Here is an 18,989-nt window from a genome sequence, read left to right on the forward strand (position 1 = left end):
ACCCTTAATACTCAGAGAAGCAATGGATCCAAGCTTTGAGTAGTGGTCATTTCTAATTTTAAATCACTTACCACATACGGTATTTTTTTCAGCACAATTCTCTTTCTAATGTCAGTGGTAACCTAGGTAGGTTAGAGAAGAAGAAACCCATCAAAATCCATGGTCATATGTATGTGTGGAACAATATGCTACATGAATAGCAATGGCCAGAGGATTTCCTCTTCCCCCCAGCTGGCGACTATTGGAAAGGCTCCCTAGTTGGGTGAATGTAAAAGCCATATGCTGGTTGGCCATAAAACTTCTTTAGAGAGACATCCATGATATTTCAATAGTTATTCTAATATAGGTTTTACTCCCACCTTGACTTCTAAATTTTGAAACACCTCCGAACCTCTGAAAATCATTTTGCAGTGATTGACAGAGTGAGGCTAGCAGGGTAAGCAGTCATTTTAGTTTATTTAAAGAAGCTACCAGAGGATATTAGCTCCAGGTGTTTCTAAATATCATGGGGGAGGGCATGCCCTGATTTTATAAACACAGCAAGCAAGGTAAGGCTTTCTTCTTTAGAAACGAAAAGTCCTCAGTGCTACCTAGTACTTTCCAATCAATCCCTAGGATTTATGTCAGAGCCTCAGCCAGCTGAAGGTTTAAAAAGGCGTTGGTGTTTGTTAGAAAAGTAACACTAGATTGTATTAGACTCTTTGTCTTCTTCAGACTCACTCCCTCATTTAAACACTAAAGCGTTGTCATTCCTTTATCAAATTCAGAGTCATTTTGCCATTCCTTTTCACCTCTTCTAAAGTGGGCTCTAGAGATAAATCTAAGGCAATGATCTGCAGGTGTTAATCAGGGCAGAGCCAGAGTTTATTCTCAGGCCAGTGCCAGCTCCCCGACGACTGTCCCTCTGCGCTCTGACTAGGGCTTTCAGAGGTGGCTCCTGAGCCTCAGCACTTTTTCAGGCTGACCTTGAACCTCCAGGGCTCCCCCGGGCCCTGGGCCGGCTCCCTCTCAGCTTGGGAATACTCCGCTCCCCGGGGGCCACCACTAGGGGGCGACCGGGCTCCGCGCCGCCCAGCCAGCCGGCGACGCCCCGCGGGAGGAAGTGCCAGGAGTTGTGGCGGGGCCTGCCGGGAGCGCGGGCGGCGGTGGAGCGGCCTCCTCGCCCCGACCTCCCCCGCCAGGCAGTCCCCGGCCCTATCCCCGCCCCGCACGGGCTGCGAGCAGCGAAGGGTTCCGGGTCCTGTGACCGATCAGGCGGTGTCGCGGGCGCGGCCTCGGGGAAGTTTGGACGGTCGGCGGGGGCCCGGCGCGGGGCCGCAGCTTGTCCGGGAGCAGCCGGCTCGAGCGTGGCCGGGGGCGCTCATGGCGGGCGGCGGAGCCGGGGAGCCCGGCTGGGGGGCGGCCGCCGCCGCCGTGCCCGAGACCCGCGAATACCTTTTCAAGGTGCTGGTCATCGGCGAGCTCGGCGTGGGCAAGACCAGCATCATCAAGCGCTACGTGCACCAGCTCTTCTCCCAGCACTACCGGGCCACCATCGGGGTGGACTTTGCCCTCAAGGTCCTCAACTGGGACAGCGGGACGCTGGTGCGCCTGCAGCTGTGGGACATCGCGGGTAAGAGGGTGGCCCAGGCGCGTACACGTGCGGACCCCCGGCCGGCAGGCGGGCGGCGGCCCCAGGGAAGGGGCGTCCGTCGGTTCCCAACCTGGGGTGCCACGGGCCACTCACCTCTTCTCGTCTCCTCCTTTCTCTGTCCTCAGCCTGGACTCGCCTGTGTACGTTTAAAAGAAAGAGACTTAAAAGGGACACGAGTCGGGTGGACTCCTGTGGGATCAGAACTATGGAACGGACAGTAGTAGTTGAAGAATTTAAAAGCAGGACAAGATAAATAAATTATTAAATAAATAACCCTGCTTAGGTGCCTCCGCTAAGCCTCCCGAAAGCCCTCTTATTTTTAAGAGATGGAAAGGAGGTCCGCTGTCTCACCCAACCAGAGGTGACAAAGCCATAGGGGCGTTTCCAGAAGTTTTAACTCCGAATATTGACAAGTTTATGACACAGCAGAAAGACTCCCCAGAGAGGGAGAGGGCCAACTCCTCAAATTCAGCTTTAACATTTAACACATAAGAGCTGAAGTTCAGACTGGTTGGATGACTTCCCCAAAGTGACATTTCTAGTTAGTGACATAACCAAGACTAGAAACCAGGTTCCTTTTTGGAACGTTTTTCATCACCCACATTGGATCTGAGGCCCTTCTTTGTGAGTGAAGCCCCATTCTTCATCCACCGTGCTCTCATTCCTATGTCAGGTCACCCACGTGAAGATTTTGAAACCTCATGCTTTTTTTTTCCTTCCCTAAACCAACACTTAGCCCCATTTCTGCTCCTTCTACCCCACCCCCATATGTTTTCCTAGCATTTGCTTTCAGTTGTCATTTGGGAGCATAATACCCCTCTTTGAGGGGGTACATATTATCCTTACAGTAATTTATGAAAACTTGAACTCTGGCTGGTGTGGTGGGTGGGATGTGGGTATTTAAAAAGATGTTAACTTTTGGAAAGTTTAACCAGAAGTTATCCTGTTCAATCGTATGGGTGATAAGAAGCCCGGTCTGTCTGCAATAGAGCAGGGTTGGAGGGAACATCCATCGTCCTACAGGTGCATAAACCAAAGCCCAGCAGGTAGCAGAGGGGGGTGGGAACACAGGTGGGCCCTAGGTACTGCTCTTTTCATTCATAGCTTATTACATAGGAGAAGGTATTGAAGAATTGTAACATATGCATTCATTTATTACAAGAACAGACTTCTCTGCCTCAGATACGAGAAGACATTTATGTTCATCCGTCCCTCTGAGAAAGTGGGATAGTCAGCCTTGGGCTCAGCTTTTATCTGTTTTTTGTTTTTGTTACAGAAAACCAAAAGTTCGTTAGAAAAGTCATCTTTTGAAGCCAGAGGCTTCTTTCGAAACACTTCCTGCTATTTCATAGAACACTTATGAACAGTAGTATTGCTTGTTGTCAAACTCATGGACTCTAAAGTTGGCCTTACCATGTGATAATCATTATCCAGGAATCTTCAGTGTAGATGTGGATATCCATGAAGATAATTTTAAACCCCGCCTAGGAGGGCTGTTGACTTCGCCTTAGTCTTCATCTAAAATGTGCTGTTTAACTATTCCATTATGAATGGGTCCTACTGCGGGTAAATAAAAGATTTTTATGGCACAGTTGTGTTTTTAAGCTTCAAGGAAAAATGCTGACCATTGGAGACTTGAGAAAGCAAAAGCATGACTAAGAGTTTTCTTCCTGGGTATCACCTTGAATAGGTCTGTGCAGCCTGGAAGGGCACTTAGTCTTTCTTTATTGGACTCTGGTGAATATAGGCCTATGTGGAATATCCTTGCACTTTTGCTTAAATTCAAAGCTTGAGCTTTGCCAGCAAGGAAAGCAGACCTTTAAGATCTCCAAAAGAGTTAGATACCATTTAGTACATACACACCAGCAATTAACACCATCATTTAACAAGATTAGAGGTAAACTTGGGAGGTAATTGGAAATTATTAGACTCACCTTATAAATAGGTTTTCAGAGATGGAATCTTAACATATAAGGAAACTGAGTCAAAAATAACCTGGCTTTGACTTAAGGTTTAGAGAGCTATATTACTAACTGTGGTTTGGGTATTAGAGCTACTAGCGAATCCTAGCTCATACCCTTTGAATTAAGTAGTAATGATGTAATGAAGGCAAACTGGAGACCATTCCAAAAAGTTCCCTGTGGCTAAACATATTTGCCTTATGTAGTAACAAAGCTGAATCATACTTAATTCTCCAAGGATAGAAATATTTCTTGATTGCAAAACAGTAGGTAGAGCTGGCCACTTGAGATTACTAACTTCAGTTGTCCTGTTATTGCTAGTTTTCCTGTTCCTTTAGAGATGGGAAAGAAATTGTCAAGTCTCTATACTTGAAAGCTTTGGCAAGTATAACAGGCAGGAGTGGTCCAAATGTTTTCTTTAGATATGGCCAATCATTTAAGCTAAACTCTTCAAATTAAGAACCATAGTGTCTCTTGGGTACAGGCCTTAGAAATACTTTCTTATTGTCTCTCATGTGTTCGTTGAAGTGATTTGCTTTTGTAAGGGAGGCAAAATTTTATCTCTGCCCTCTTAGACTTTTCTTTTGGACCTGAGAATTAAATTGATGTAAGACAGATGAAGAGCAGAAATTTATTTAGAATGTTTTACATGACACAAGAGCCCTCATAAGTAAATGAAGACCCAAGTGGCAAAACCTAAATGCTTTTATACTTGATTATACAAAAAGAGGCCTTTAGTTCCAAATAATCTTTATGCCAAGTGACATTTTTTGGGATGGCCTATTCTGCTACCCTTCACTTTTTAGGATCAAAATTTCTTTATAAAAATCTGAGTGAGTAATACTCCTTTGGACCATAAAACAAGTCAGAAACAACCTACTGTGAAATTCATGTAAATATTATTTACCAAAGCATAAAATGTGTGCTTGGAAGACATCAATTATATAAACCACATTACATTCACTTTTTTCTTTTGATTCCTATCCTAAATTAGAACGTTGATCCTGCATTTCCTGTTCCGTCTAGCAATTACTATACCTAGTGGTCTCTTTTTGTCATCTTTTATACCTCTCCTATAACCCTTTATGAGCAAGAATCTGGAATATTGCTCTGATGTTTTCTTAACCTTCAAAGTATCTATCAGTCAGGGATTATTAATATTCAGGTGTCTTCTAAAGAGGAAGAAGCGGTGCTTCTAATTGAGGAATTAGTCTGCAGTTATGTGTAGTCTCTGCCTTAAATAATGAATACTACAGTAACTTTCCTAGGGCCTATTGGGGGCCAATTACTTAATAACTCATTTATAGGAATTTTAAAAATTTGATTACATACGACTCTTGTACAGTCTCACCATCCTCAGTCTTATTCATACTCATTTGCTTTGCCTAACTACAAGCAGAGCCTACTGTCCCATTTAACATCTTTCAATCTTCTTTAATTCATAGTCCTGAGACATCTCTGGGTGTCCCAGTCTGGAATGTACGTTCACAATTGGCCAGGCAGGATGGTCAGCATAACAGCATATTTGTGTTACCACATATGGAAATTCTGTGATAATGATAAAAAGTACTAAAACTTGACTTCATGCCCAGCCATCTGTCTAACCATTCTACCAGTTGAACTGAATTATAAACTTTTTAGAGATTCCATAGAGATTCTAAATACAGTGAGATGTAGTAACTTGACCAAGAAAACAGACACTGTACAGAGACAGGTCTCATGACCCTGAGATATGAAAACATAAGTTTTGAATAGTACAGTGGAGTTTTGGTTCACTGGTGTCAAACAGTAGTATAAACCCTTATCTAAATTTGCAAATGTTCTGCTTACATTAAAACATATGGCTCATTTCATACCTATTGTAGTAATTACCATCTCTTTGTGTTATGAATCTAAAATTTCCAGTTATTATACTTCTCTTAATTATGAAGCAGAGTATAACGAGGTAGAAACTTTTTGATTGGCTCCACCTTTTTCTTTTTCTTTTTTTCGGTGAATTTTGAGAGACTGTTTGAAATGGTGGATTTCAGATAACAAAGCTGTTTCATCATTATGTAGATAAAGTGCACACCCAGGAAGAGCAAGGTAATAATTATAGATGCTTGCCTGCTATACTTTGTAACCTCCCTGATTAAGCCTATAAGCCATGCGTTATTCCAGAGATGCAGTGTTATTTTAAAATATATTTTAGGAGACATTTTTTATCCATCATATACATAACCTTCCGATTTTCTTAAGCTTTTGATATGGAAATTTCAGTGATTCTTAATTCTACTTTAAAATTTACCCAGGATTTTGTTTTTATGATGAGGAATGATGAGGCCAGCACATTAGGAGATGATCGCCATTGAAAAAAAGAGTTTGTTTCTCATAGTTCCATGAGGCGGGAGCCTGCCACACCATGCAGGACCCCTGGGGAAGCACCAGGGTCAGTCAGCAGGCAGAAGGGCTGAGGCCAAAGCCTTGGCTAGAGCCTTTATTGTGGTTTTTGCAGGAAGGAATGGGCAAGGCAGCACAGGCAAGCTGAACAAGTTTAGGATTTGATGGTTCGAAAGATTTCAGTGAGCTCTGGGCTCTAGGGGTGGTCCGTAGGTTCTAGTACCTGGCCAGGGGGTAAGTTATTGTGGAGGATAGTGGATAGTGTCCTGGACTGCAGAATCCTGGAAAAAGGAGACAGGCAGATGGAGGGTGTGGACTCTGGATGGGGTAGTTTGCATATCAAAGACGTGCTCTCAGCAAGTTGTTTGTTACCTCTAGGAAAGCACTAGCTAAAGCTAGGAAGGGCGGTCCCTCCCCTGTCCACAAGGCCCCAGGATGTCAAAGCATCATAAAATATAGAGAATAAAAACATGATTAATCCGTGTTTCTAGGCATTAAAATAAATTGAGTGTGCTTCCAAAGAAGAAAACTTTGAAAGCCTTAGATTTGTAGCCCAAGAATAGCATATCTTTAAAATAGTGAGGCTTTCACACTTAATCAACACTTGAGTAACAGAGTGGGCCAAGAGGATAAATGGAAGTTGCGTGACGATTATACAGATCTCTTGGATGGTGAAAAAAAGTGTAGACATATACATGTGGGGAGATTTCTGGAGGGTGAAATAAAAGTTCAAGAAAAAAGTGCTTTAGAATTCTATTCAATTATATTTTCAGAAAAGCTTTTTGCCTTTTTGCAATCGAGAAGGCTAGGAACCCGTAATTTCTTTACTCTTCTTTTGAGAGACGAACCACATAAGATAAATGGATAGCAGGGTTTAGTTTAAGGATCTCTGTTGGTCTTTCTAACTGACAGATGATCTTACATTCTCTTCTTCCCCATTCCTTACATTTACTTCTGTCCAGATATTTTCCTTAAGCATCTTCTGCATTAATTTTTTATTGCTTCTTGAAATTAAGCTATATATATACGTATATATATATATATACGTATATATATACGTATATATATATATATTTAGTATGATAATATGGCGCCTCCTCTATCAGATCAGACTCAAACGAGGTGTTTAAAATGCAGCTTCTTTAGCATCAACTGTGACAATAGACTTGGTTTCATCTGGTAGACATCACCCTACCTCTTGATTTAACAAGAGATAAATTAATTTTCTCCCTGTCAGTCTGTGTTTGGGCCGTCCAAGACTGGTGAACAGAACTGGAAAGTTTTCATGGACTTAAACTGACGTTTCACCACTCAGCTATTCCTTGGCCACATTATGTGTCTTTATGGTCCAATCAAATGCACAGCAAGGGCAATTAGAAAATCTAAGGTTTTTTTCCTTTTTTTAATTGGATACATTGCTTCCCCAAATACAATTTTGCGGAGGGATATTGCAATAGGCAACTAGCAATACTCCATACTTACCAAATCAGAATTCCTAGAGCTGGGGCCTGGAAATGTGCCATTTACCAAACCCCGTGTGGGATCTGAATTATACTGAAGCTGAGGACAGTTCTGTCATTGGCTTAGCTGCAGCCTGCCAGGAGAACCCCCTCTCACTGCCCTCCAGAATTCTCCACGTAAAGTAACACGCCGACCCGCTCTCCCGGCCTTACTTACCTCCCACTTACCTCCCACGACCCTCAAGTTCCCTTCTCATGTTCACATCACTTCCTCCTTTTCAGTGTGGCTCTCTCAAAAGCCCCTATCTGAGTGTAGTATATGGGACAGGAGGATTTACAGGGCAGAAGAGATACATTTCTTGCTCTTGAATAACTAAGTTAAAGGAAAAAGCCCGTATCTTAAACTTCTAAAACACAAATCAGAAAGATATTTTTACTTGACCCTTTGCTTTAAATTGATTAAAGTCAGCTGTGCCTTTTCTAGTCACTACAGAAGATGTAAATAGTTGGATAAGATGGGCCTACAGTGACTAAATACCACAAAAGCCTAGTCGTCTAAGATAACAACAACAAAATCCAGAGTCTGAATTGGCATGTATCTAGAAGTAGGTCATTTTGAGGATTACTTAGTGACACTACTGCTACCATCTCAAAATCAGTTTATTTTCCGTTTAGGCATTGTCCTATTTTTTTCTGTATTCAGTTTTGTTACTCTTGCTTGACATACAGGTTTAATCTCAATCTCAAAAGGTGGTAGTATGAGCATAAACAATACTGGGTGCATGATTTAAATAGTAACAGCCTGTCTTTCCCTATCATGCTTATTTTTCCCAGTGGAAATATTTTTCTAACTGTAAGCATAGAATCCCAGAGTTGGAAATTTGGTCACTGACCCTGTCACTTAATAATAGTTAAAATTTATTAAACCTGTTTTCTAGTCACTCTTATTCAATTTACTTTTATTCTCATTTATACTGACAATAAACGGGAGAAATGGGAATTATTCCCAGTTTACAGATGAGTAGACTCGGGAAAGTTAAGGGATTTTCCCGTCTGTATCCCTGTGACTTATAGGGATAGGGCATGGATCCAGATATTTCTGACTCCAAAGGTTTCATTGTTTTATTATGTTGTTTCCCTCTCATCCGACATACGATAAAAAAAAGAAAACCAGAGAAATGAACGGAATTGTGTAAAATCATGTGACTACTTTTACCTTCTTAGTAGCACAATATTAAACTATGAAATTCAGTGCATATCAAATCTAAATTACATGATGCTAAGTTGATGCATCATCTTCTAAACTTTTACTGAGGATCATACAGCCACTTGTTTTATGGAAAGTTGTGAGAGCCAGTGTAGAGGAAAGGGAGTGCGCAGGTAGCAGTATGGTCTGTTCTTAGTTATGTCGCTTTAATGGTTAGTATTATGGTAATTCTTTAATGTAAGAAATTGTTTTATTTGTATTTATTTATTTATTTTTTAAATTTATTGGGGTGACAATTGTTAGTAAAATTGCATAGATTTCAGGTGTACAATTCTGTATTACCTCCTCTATAAATCCCATTGTGTGGTCACCACCCGGGGGCAGTTCTCCTTCCATCACCACATATTTGATCCCCCTTACCCTCATCTCCCACCGCCCAACCCCCTTACCCTCTCGTAACCACTACACTATTGTCTGTGTCTAGAAATTGTTTTATTTTTAACAGTGCCTGTAATTCTAGCACGTTATATATTGAAGTGTAATGCTGGGGCAGGTTTATAATAGCACGATAAAGTAGTACAGCGAGTCATTAATTTGATGCCTAAAAATACCAAAACCTATGTGGCTACAAATTATAGCCTCTTACATATAAAACCCAAGACACGTTATGATACACATTATTACCTGTAGCAAGCTATAAAAGTTTCTAACGGACAGATAATTTTCCTTTTAGAATCAATGATGAGACTTTAATTTTGACTGGGTCCTGATCAATTAGCCAAACACACAAGCTTGTTAGAAGAGCTTTATCTCTGAAATGCACAATGAGATTTAAGGAAAAATTTTTCAAGGACTTTACATGCATTAACCAGAAACTATACATTTTCATCCAGTCACCTTGAGCAAGAATATACCATAGGTAGCTCAGTGATTCTCAGTGGGTGGGAAAAGGTAAATATTTGTACTTGGAAAACTAAGCTCCCGTTGTCCTATTGCTTTGATCTGTTTGTCTTTGTGAAATTTGTATTTTGAGTTTCAAATAACATTAAGAGATACTTATTTTTATCAAATGGGAGCATGAACATAAAATATTGAGACAATCATTAACAAACTAAAGAAAACCAGTGATTAAAATCAAAACAGAAAGCATCTCTGTCCTGTGTTTCTAGTAACCACTCAGAATGATGTACTTCTCGTTTCAATTACGAGAGGAAACACTATTCTTGTGAAAATTTGCATTAGACATAAAGCGATAAGGCAACGTAGTTTGTGGTTTTCTTTTCCTTCACTGGAATATGTATTCTAGACAATATGTATTCTAGACAACAAAATATATTATGTTGTCTCAATGCCTTTTCAAAGTTATTAGTGTTGGATACTCCCAAATATTAGATAAGCATTTTAATCCTTTTGCCAACATGTGTACCTAGGGATTTATCCGTCTGGGTATGTAAGACGATGTGCAACTTTAAATGTCTTTGAACCCAGATGATTAGCACTGTGCTCATTTTCTTCTTTCTCGATGCCAAGACGTCTAGTTATAATAAGGTTCCCTCTTCTAGAGAAGGAAGTAACCCATTATTTTAAAGGATAACACATTTTTGCGTCATTTGGAATATGCTGGCAATATGCCCACAGCAATAGGGATGAAAAAGGCTGTCCCTAGTATTGGGGTCACTCATGCACTCAACGGGGGGCATTTCCTCTGTGGTAAAGCACTAGTGGCCACAGAGCAGGGCGTTAACTTTTGGAGTAGGGCTGTGCTGTCCTTAAGGAGAGTCACTCGTAGACTGATGGGACTATCTATTTGGAAATGTGGGGACATAGGGAGCAGTGTGTATACCCTAGAAAATATTTGGCTAACAGATCAGACAGCACATTAGTAACAAATCACTAGGAAATTTGAATAACTTCATCTCCCTGAGATGTTATTTTCTCATCTATAAAATTAGAGAGGTCAGACTAGGTGATATGGGGTGTGGTCTTCCAGTTATAATATTGCCATTTAAGTGATTTGTCAGGGAAGTGTGAATATGGGGCCTCCCCGCTCCAGTAAGAAATGGCTACAGCACTGGTCAAAGGTGGTGTTGCTTAGAGTTCTTCCACCTGTCTGAACTTCTGTAGACCTACTGTAAGAGGAAGATCTCCCAGGTTATGCTGAGTTTCCGTATTGCTATAAGCTTTAACTCTAACACACACACACACACACACACACACACACACACACACCGCAAAACAAAACTTGTGCAGCTGTCTTTTTTATTTAATAGCTGCAGACTTTCTTCTCTACCTGGTCCTCTCCTGTCACGGGACACAACCTGGGAGCATTCATCATGGCAGGAATTTCCTGCATTTTACTTAGGTGTTTGTGGCAGTTAGAATCCCAGAATAATAAAAATTGATTGGACTGACTCTTGTATTCTTCCATTATTCCATTAAGCAATATCTATAATTGTATGAGGGCATAGGAGAATCTAGAGGAGAAAAATAGTAGTTTGGGGTGGCTTTGCATTTGGTAATCAGTAAAATGTACATAAAGCATGTTTTTCATCATGTGTTTTAATAGGAAAGTGTCCTATTGTGTTTTTATCATTAGTCAAAGAGTTATAAATCTTAGATTTGCATTGATTGCCACTCATTTTTCCTTAGCATTCTACTCAGTAACTTGACAGACTGAAGGTATAAATAGGGTTTCCGGGCGGGAATTCCCGCCCGTTCTCATGAATTTTTTCTGCTTTCCCATTCCCAAATGCTGAGAAAAGTTGGTCGGGAAATCAGGAAAATCGACTCCTTGAACCCAGCAATACCCACAGTGGGAAATAAACATACTACTTACGTGTCTCTTAGACATTTTTCCTGTTTATCGCTAGGGTTTCTGGGCAAGAATTCCCACCCGTTCTGGGGAATTTTTGTTTTTCTGTTCCTAAATCCCAAGAAAAGTTTGTTGGGAAATCGGGAAAATCGGCTGCTTAAACCCAGGTGGTTGGTAGTATCGGTTGTCACTTTGTGGAAACGATTCATCGTAGAGAACAAACAGTTTATATCTCGGGATTCGGGAACAGGAAAGCGAAAGTTCCTGAGAATGGGTGGGAATTCCTGCCTGGAAACCCTAGGTATAAGCTTTAAAAGTCGAAGCAGAGGAACAGCCCAGTGGCTCAGGTGGTTGGAGCACCATGCTCCTGATACCAAGGTCATCAGTTCGATTCCCACATGGGCCAGTGAGCTGCGCCCTCTACAGCTAAGATTGTGAACAACAGCTCTCTCTGGAGCTGGGCTGCAGTGAGCAGCTGGAGGTTGGCATGAGCTGCCATGAGCTGGCGATCTATTGCCTGGGCGGGGGGGCAAGGTTCATAATACCAGCATGGGCCAGGGAGTTATGTCCTACATAACTAGACTGAGAAACAATGGCTTGAACTGGAGTTGGGGGCGGGGGAGCGGAAGAAGGGGGGATATAGAATTCAAAGCAACTGAGTGATAGTTCAGAATGGCAGACATCCTATTTCTGTAGGTGTGTGAGAGTTAGAAGTCCTGGGTGTCGAGTCCTAGCTTCTTTAGTCAGTGCTATTGTGATCCTGGTCAGGTAGCTAAATATATGTTTTTTTAATCTGTCAGATGACTATAAGTGCCTTTTCTACATCAAAGAATGGAATGATATCAGATAGTAAGTGAATGCTTTGCAAAGTCCCATATAATGTGGTCTGCAGTCGATTTTTCCCGAAGTATTTAAAATGTTAAATTATTTTAAAGTACAGTATTTGAAGAACTCTGTAATTGATCCTTCTTTTAGTAACAACCAATTATGCCACTTTTTGTTCTAAAATAGTAGGTTTGCATGTATCTGCCTTCTTAGAGAACAATCTTGCACACTGAGTCAAAAACAGTGTAGGCTAGAGCTGTGAGGGAAGGATGAGTTAAGAATGTGAGCTCCTTTATTTCATGTCCAGTCCTAATCTTTTTAACTAGTGTATAACCCTCTGCACTTATCTTGTTCCTGCAAGCGTCATTTTCTTCTATGCTTGTCTCTTCCTGCTTTACTCCCAGCTTTCTTTTTTCCTTTAGTATACCTCTCTTCTCTGAGACCACGGGAAGTGGAGGGGGAAATGATGGACTCTGCAGCTGTAAATACTGTCATCTTGATGCTTACGGAGCATATTTTTTATACGCACAAAACAAAAACTAGTTAATTGTGTTCTCAGGCCCCATGAGCAGCACTTCTGCTTTATGATTCAGTTCTGCGTGCATGTCCTTAGTCTCACCAGTTTCTGTTGCTATGGAATGGGAGATAAGTATTTACAGCATTATCCTTAGGCTCAGCGGTGTTACATCTAAACAGAGACTGTGTCTGAATTAAGGGTTTCTAACCTCGCATTATATTTATTTCTAGGGCAGGAGCGGTTTGGCAACATGACCCGAGTATACTACAAAGAAGCGGTTGGTGCTTTTGTAGTCTTTGATATATCGAGAGGGTCCACGTTTGAGGCAGTCTTAAAATGGAAGAGTGATCTGGATAGTAAAGTCCATCTTCCAAATGGCGGCCCTATTCCCGTTATTCTCTTAGCTAACAAATGTGACCAGAAAAAGGATGGTGGCCAAAATCCTTCCCAGATGGACCAGTTCTGCAAAGAACATGGCTTCAGTGGATGGTTTGAAACCTCTGCAAAGGTGAGATCTGCTCTGTGTTTGTATCTGCTCTGCTGTTCACTTGTCAATCTGAGGTGTCACAATAAAGTACTTCGATAGATTTATGTGAGTGGTTGTTGGAAACCTGGGAAAAGGGAAGCATAGCATGGATATGTTATATTGTCTTTCAGTCAGCAGCAGGAATGCTTTCAAAATTAGTTCATGGAGAGATGAATGGAAGATTTTACATTAATATCAAAATGCGCTATTAGAGCAAATAACAAATGACATTTTCTGTGTATTTGAGTCTTCAAATGAAGTTTTTCGCGTGCACCTAAAGTTAGTGGGGTATGAGGTGTATTGTGAAGCACAAGCATTTTTTCTTTTTATAGAAGGCTTAACAAAACGTAGGGCCACGTCCTTGGTGAAGATGTAGTACACGTGCAGGGCTAACGCAGGCATTTTGAAGGATCAGAGAGACATGTGTTCAGATCGTGTTCAAAGGATCTTAGATTAACTGTGCATGAAAGAATTTGAACAAGAGGAAAGTATCAACATTTGTGACATGCTTCTTCATGAATAGTAAAGTGAGGATTTTTCTTTCACCCATTATGAAAAGCTGGATAATACAATTTTGAGGAAAAACAGAAACACTTAAGTTGGGTGTTGAAAATCTTAACAGCCTAGATATACAAGACAGTGAATGTGAAAATCACTGGCATTTACACAAATTGTAGGATGGAGGATGCTTGTTTATGTGCATTGGAAGTTTCCCTTTAGATTCCAAATAACAATCAGACTTATATAAGAATGATGAAATGCTTGAGAAACTTATGACAGACACACTCAAAACCATAAGTTTGGTGTAATCTTAACACAGTTCCAGCTTTTAGTATGCCTTCTGTGAGTTTCTTGTATGTATTAAAAAAAACAAAAAAACATGTTTCCCCTACTCACCTGTGTACTACCAGGTTTCTTTTAGCTTTACCAGAAACCCACCTTAAAGGGGAACATTATTTGGTGCCACTGATGGTCAGAATAATGAAAGCAAAGATGTGAGAGATTGCACAGAAAAGCGTCTCTGAAGATACTAAGTGATGATGGAGTCATCGGGAAGAATAGTGCCTGCTGGAGACAGAAGTGTTTACTCCTAAGCTAAAGACTGTTTAAAGAACTTTTTCCTAAGGTCTTAAATTTTAGTTTCATGAGTAAAAAGTTTGGTGGAAGAGGGATGAAGCCCAGAGAAGCTGCATGAGCACTTGGCCAGATAGGAAGTAAGAAATCACGGAAGGGAAGGCTCCCTATATAGAGACTTTTCCTGGAAGCCATGCCCTCTGTCTGTTCTGTGTGTCTGTCAGGGGATTTGCTTTACTTCCTAACTTTGTTGGAAAAAATTAATGGTGTATGTAAATGTTTATTAGAACATGAGATTTGGTGGAGGAGATGTATGTATTACAGATAAAATTTCCTCTTTAGATTTTACTTGAATTAATCATTCAGATAATAAATCAAATTTGTCCCCACAATCTGGATGGAAGATCTGTAAACAGTTGTGTCATGTGGCCTGTAGCTTGAGACTGCATAAGCCGTCAGTTTTGTCATATTTATAGATTGTGTTACATAGAGGGATGAGGAGGAAAACATTGGGTAAGAGTAAAACTTTCAGGTACGTTCTGTGCTTTCCTACAAATATATTAGAAACACCTTCTACAGAATTTCTACAGAATTTCCTTGGTACTAAACCAGGAGAAAATTAATATAAGACCTGGTATTATTATGTTATGTTATTATTCCCAGTCCTATAGTAAAATAAGACTGGATCTTATATTAATTTTTGCTCCAAAAGATGCATTAGAGCTGATGGTCCGGTTAGGTCTTATTTTCGGGGAAACACAGTATATACTGTGTATTTCTGCATTCATGCATGTGCATATACCCACATCCACATCTACACACCCCTTATATGTATAAACAGAGATACACATATCGATGTGTATGGATACACACATGTATTTAGGTCTGTCTGGTGAGAGGGTTTAGAAGCAATGATACCACAGAACCAATGAGTTTAGCAAGTCCTCAGTAGTTTTAAATACTACTTTTCTCCAACAGAAAAGAACCGGGGTTCACTAGAGAACTGACTGATTCTAGGACCGGTAGAACAAGGAAAGTAAAGATGTGCCTGAGATATTTTGTGGTGTCAAAAAGTAAGGAACTCTCACAGAGTGTGATGGAGACATGTCAGAAAGACATAGGAGCCTACTTATAGGAGCTCCAAAATCTAAGAAATTTGAGCGACAACGTAAATAATATTGTAATGGATTTAATCCATAGAGTAAAAAAATAACCCATGATATGAATAAACAAATGAATAAATAAGTGGGAGAGAAGAGAAAGCTCTTCCTAACAGTAGAATTCCAACTAATAAATGTAGAAGGAATAATAAAAAATAGAAAATCACCATTAGACACCACGATAATTGTTTTCAGGGAAGAATTCATTGATGCTCAAATTAATGGGAAAAAGTATGGTGAAAAACAGGGTATTTACATATTGGTACTTACTATGTACAAAGGTTAAAATGGTAACTTTTCAGTGGAGAAGCCTGGTAGACATGATTTTAAGCAAGCATGCCTCCTTATGCACTCAGGATACATCACTTAAGTCTATTCCTGTCAGGTACGCATAACTTGAATTTAATGATAAGGAAGCATAAAACAGACCCAAATTGAGGGATATTCTCTGGCCAGTACTCTCCACTAGTGTCAAGTTCATGAAAGGCAAGGAGATGAACTGTTTCAGATGAAAGGAGACAAGGAAACATGACCACAGAGTACAGCTGCTCACCCGGCTCATTGAGATAATTAGTGTCATTTGACTAAGGTGATAGATTAATTCTGACACAACGATATCTAATTTCCCGATGTTGATGGTTGTACTCTGGTTATCTAAGATGTTAATGTCTGAGGAATATGGGTGAAGACGTATAGGAATTTTTACTATTGTTGCAATGTTTCTGTAAATCTGAAATTATTCAAAAATGGTAAGTTAAATGCTTTAAAACTCACAGATTTTGCTGTGTTATTTACTGTGTATTTAATGACAACTTATAAATTTATCACACAAATGTGATGGCTCATGAGTCCTAAGGATAGTCTTAATGGATATCACACCTATAGCATTACTTTTAGTAATAAAAGTAATACTTTGTACTCAGAGATGAGGGAGCAACATGATGCCCTTTGAAGTTTTTCTTCATAATTAATCCTGAATGCCTGAATTAGATGTGCAAGGGCAGGGTTCTTTTTCATCTTAGTGCTTGCATTTATGTGAGCGACAACCCCAGGCAGCGTGAAGATTCATTTTCATCGTGAAGATATTTCCTTGAACCTCAGTGGCAAAACGTTTAAAACAGAACATAAGAAAGGGTGATCCCTTGTAAAGAGAAGAGGGTTCCAGAGCCACATTCCTTAACAGCGTTGAACTCTTAGCAAACACTTTAGTATTGGAGAAGATGGTAGCTGGCGTACTCACAGAGCCCCTCTGAGGAATTTTCCTAAGTCCCAGTAATTCTCGGAATCTTGTCTTCTAAGAATTAACCATAAGACTTGATCTTATTCCCCTTTTCTGCATTCCAGGAGAACATAAACATAGATGAAGCAGCCCGGTTCCTAGTGAAGAATATTCTTGCAAACCATCAAAGCTTTCCTAATGAAGAAACTGATGTGGACAGAATTAAACTGGAAAAGGAGACCTTGACAGCAGAGAGCAAAGCCCAGTGTTGCTGACTTGGCTTCGGCTTCTCTCTGGTACTTGTGCTTGCCGAATGCAGCCTGACTTGATTTCTCCATTTGGAGCGAATTCCTGACAATGGATTAAGGTGGCAGAGGTGCTGCTCTGTAAATAATATTGTAATGGAGTATAATGGACTCTTCGCAGGGCTGGGCTTTAAAATGGCAATGACTGCACCACTGGGAGCCTAAGGTGACCTTTGGGTGAAGCAGTCCTGCTAGTGGCTCTGCGCTTTAGAATGAACACAGGCTTCTAATGTCCTTGCTGCCATCGTATTCAAGATGTTTACAGCCGCCTTTCTAACATCTCTTAAAATGACAGTGCTCAGGAGTGGTCACATTTCCAAGTTGGGGCTTTTAGTGTAAGCACCAGGGTGGTAGTCTCACATTAATTGTATGAGTCTGGTTTTCTGTATTCCATCTTCGCTTTTGAGGGAGGCTTTTAGACTGTTAGCCACAGAAGGCTTGAAATTCCTGTTTAGCATTTTTTTTTTCTCAGAACTTTAGTACTTTATATTCACTTGTTATCCTTAGATATTATAGTTTGACTAGGTCCAGCTAGTGTGGCATCTGGTTATTTCTCTTAAACACATGAAAATATCCTTCCTAATGACTTGAGAAGCACTCACACCACACTAGAATTCTAGATCTGGTTGCCATCAGTTGGAAACAATATAAATGAAAATTTCTTCTCTCCCTAGTTCCTTCTCCCTTTTTCCTATGTGTTTACATTTCGGAACACGGGCCTGATTGCTATGACTGATGTCATTCTCTCTAACTGGAGCTAGTCTTTTCAACTCCATAATGGTCATGGTCGAGGAGAGAATTTATTTCAAAGCACACACAATTAAATCCGAGGTTCTATAGTATGAATTATGAAAGAAACTGGGATATGTGGTTTTATATGAAGTTTTGGACAAAATAACAACGCATGAGAAACTTAAGTCTGGCTCGCAATATTTGTATTACCATTAAACCCAATGAAGAACAGAATCAATATTTTTACTGAAATTTTTGTTTTGAATTAATGTAGTTATAGAAAGGTAATATGGGGTATACTTTTCTGCCTTAGAAAACTTTGTGTCTGTTCACTGTTGCCTATTATTTTTAAGGAACTTAATGATAGCATGTGAAAGGTCCGACTCACCTCTTTCAAAGGAATTTTTAGGTGTTTTTGACATAATCCAAAGATAGGCATAGTATCTGCTAAAGTAACTCTGGACGGGCCTCATGACTAGGTAAAAAGGGCTTTCTGAGGCAAGATGGATGGAGCACACTCCATCAGCCTCCTGTTTTTATGGTCCTGTAAGTGACTGGGAGATTGAAAACTTCCTGGGAGTTACAAGACCATGGTCATACCTTTGTAAGTGTTCTAGGTTGTTGCCTATCCTGTACCCTTTCTTAAATCTGTGTAAACTTGACGCTGAATAAAGACTATTTTGTCTAACAATTTCTGTTTGGACTCTAACGTTGCTGTTAGGAGCGGAAGGGTTTTTGAGTCACAGACTTCTGATCATTGCACAGTTGTTTAGTCAACTAATTGGTGTTCGTAACGTTAACCACTTATCCTTGAAGAGGTGAATTTAGGTTTTAGTTGTTTGATTTCATTTAGGACAAGGGTCCTTCCAGAAAAAATTCCTCTTGGGAAAAATCTTCTCAGATTAATTAAAAAGAGAATGTTAATCTTGCTCCTTGTGGAACTGAGGTGACAAAAACTCCAAAATCATATACAATGACATCTCTGGTAGATAATCTTGAAGTCAAATATAATAAAGAATTTAAATAATAATAAATGTCTTAGAGAAAAACCAAGAATTCAAAACATTTATTCCTTAATCAAACTTCAAAACAAAATACTTGGCTATGCTCTAATGAAACAATTTTCTAGTTTTGAGTCTATGGAAACTAAGAATTTAAAGGACAATTTCTTTGAAAAGA

The 18,989-nt window shown here is 40.1% G+C and overlaps 1 protein-coding gene across 1 annotated transcript; it reads left to right on the forward strand.

Moving 5' to 3' along the window:
• The first annotated feature begins 1,230 nt into the window (after positions 1 to 1,230).
• On the forward strand, positions 1,231 to 18,501 carry RAB32 (RAB32, member RAS oncogene family). Its single transcript, XM_033103554.1, has 3 exons — positions 1,231 to 1,612; positions 13,025 to 13,302; positions 16,899 to 18,501. Exons 1-3 carry the CDS (start codon positions 1,363 to 1,365, stop codon positions 17,046 to 17,048), a joined length of 678 nt encoding a protein of 225 aa, XP_032959445.1. The 5' UTR covers positions 1,231 to 1,362; the 3' UTR covers positions 17,049 to 18,501.
• Positions 18,502 to 18,989: the final 488 nt, after the last annotated feature.

The sequence above is a fragment of the Rhinolophus ferrumequinum genome, chromosome 3, assembly GCF_004115265.2.
Source record: "Rhinolophus ferrumequinum isolate MPI-CBG mRhiFer1 chromosome 3, mRhiFer1_v1.p, whole genome shotgun sequence".
NCBI classification, from domain to species: domain Eukaryota; kingdom Metazoa; phylum Chordata; class Mammalia; order Chiroptera; family Rhinolophidae; genus Rhinolophus; species Rhinolophus ferrumequinum.

Excerpts from the sequence above, each read along its gene's own strand:
- RAB32 (XM_033103554.1), top strand. The coding sequence starts at position 1,363 with ATGGCGGGCGGCGGAGCCGGGGAGCCCGGCTGGGGGGCGGCCGCCGCC. Across the intron at positions 1,613-13,024 it reads GCAGCTGTGGGACATCGCGG|GGCAGGAGCGGTTTGGCAAC; the intron begins GTAAGAGGGTGG and ends ATTTATTTCTAG. Across the intron at positions 13,303-16,898 it reads GGTTTGAAACCTCTGCAAAG|GAGAACATAAACATAGATGA; the intron begins GTGAGATCTGCT and ends TCTGCATTCCAG.